The sequence below is a fragment of the Myotis davidii genome, unplaced genomic scaffold (assembly GCF_000327345.1).
Source record: "Myotis davidii unplaced genomic scaffold, ASM32734v1 scaffold1324, whole genome shotgun sequence".
Classification (NCBI taxonomy): Eukaryota; Metazoa; Chordata; class Mammalia; order Chiroptera; family Vespertilionidae; genus Myotis; species Myotis davidii.
The window spans coordinates 92,483-94,075 of record NW_006295055.1 but is presented as its reverse complement, the minus strand read 5'-3'; the positions used below and the strand labels follow the sequence as shown (position 1 = coordinate 94,075).

The window sequence follows — 1,593 nt, the reverse complement described above, 5'->3', positions numbered from 1 at the left end:
TGGAAATTTTTCCCAGGCCAATCAGATCTCTTGCCTACCATAGCCAAACGTTCGTCCTTTAAAAAGGTATCCTGCAGACTTAATCCTCTCTCCTTTGTTTTCATGGAAAATTAATTCCAGCTTTATTATTTTGAGCCATCCATAGGGACTCATGAAACTCATAGGGTCCATAGGGTTATTTGAGTGACTCATAGGAATTCAGTTGTGAATTGAAACAGATAAAAGCGGGAACTTTTTGAAATATTTTAAGTCATTTTTTTCAAACTGCAACTTTTTTGGTTTTCAATAAAATTGAATGATCATGCCGTCTGCCTTTTGCAGACAGCAATGACTTCTAGAAGTGAGAGCATGGTCAGACCCCATTGGGATGGAAGCTGCCCTGTAAAGCTCACTGAGCTCACCTGTTCATCTCTCCCGCAGAGTGCGGCGGCCGCCTGAGAGCGGAACCCAAGCCCAGGGACCTTTACTCGCACGCGCAGTTTGGCGATAACAACTACCCAGCGCAAGTGGACTGTGAATGGCTGTTGGTGTCAGAACGGGGCTCGCGACTGGAGTTATCGTTCCCGACTTTCGAAGTGGAAGAGGAAGCGGACTGTGGCTATGACTATGTTGAGCTCTTTGGTGGCCTCGATTCAACAGCGATGGGGCTTGGTCGATTTTGTGGATCAGGGGTAAATACAGTCCCAACAGAATACCATAGCCATGATAAAAAAAAAAAAAAAAAGCCTATCGATTCATGCTTAACATATGTAACATACAGAACAGCAGTGTTTTTACCCAAAAAAGTGATATATTATCAGTTTCTTAACACATTATAACACGCCTTACCACTTCTTACCACTTCTGGTGAATTTGCTTGATAATATCAAAAGAGATAGATGAATTCAGTAGTTATAATTTCTTGTTACCATCCACATTCTAAATTTTATATTCTTGGCTTTATAGTGCACTAAATATTTAACTTTTTAATAATATAAATGGAATACACTTAAACACACACATTTGACAATGGTGTCACCTTCCTAAATTAAAGCACACACACACACACACACACACACACACAACACAAATATGCACCCCATTCAGATTGACATTCTCTTTTCAACAAATGTGTTTGGTGGGAGTGGATGGTCCGCCACAGTGCAGATCAACCGATGTTATTCAACTATAGGGTATCACTCTGCACAGGACACATTGCCAGATACAGGCCAGAGCGTGTCACAATGAGAAATAAAAAAAATGGGGGGAGGGGGAAGCTTAAGGAAAGCCTCAGTGCTTTCTTTCCCAGAATCCTCTGCATCAACATCAAATCCACAGACTCAATATCTGCGTATATATATTGTTTTGACGACATTATCCCCAATTTTTGTATTGTCTATCAGTATCTATTGCTTAATTAATACTATTAAACTCCTGTCCAAATAGCAACTGAAATGAAAACAAAAACCTTCTTGGACTTCAATTATTAAAACTAGAAGGAATGGAAAGTTTGGGTTCTGGAAGTGACTCTGCCTCGGAGCAGCTCCTGAAACAAGTTTAATGTCTCTTCATCCTCTCTGAGCCTCACTTTATTAATTTATAAATCAAAGGAAC

The 1,593-nt window shown here is 40.1% G+C and overlaps 1 protein-coding gene across 1 annotated transcript in view; it reads left to right on the top strand.

Moving 5' to 3' along the window:
• The window catches only part of TLL1 (tolloid like 1), a 185,106-nt gene that overhangs the window by 155,841 nt on the left and 27,672 nt on the right, over positions 1–1,593 (top strand). Inside the window, exon 20 of the mRNA XM_015567762.1 lies at positions 421–671. Within this exon, the coding sequence (XP_015423248.1) occupies positions 421–671 (251 nt within the window). The remainder of the gene's footprint in view (positions 1–420; positions 672–1,593) is intronic.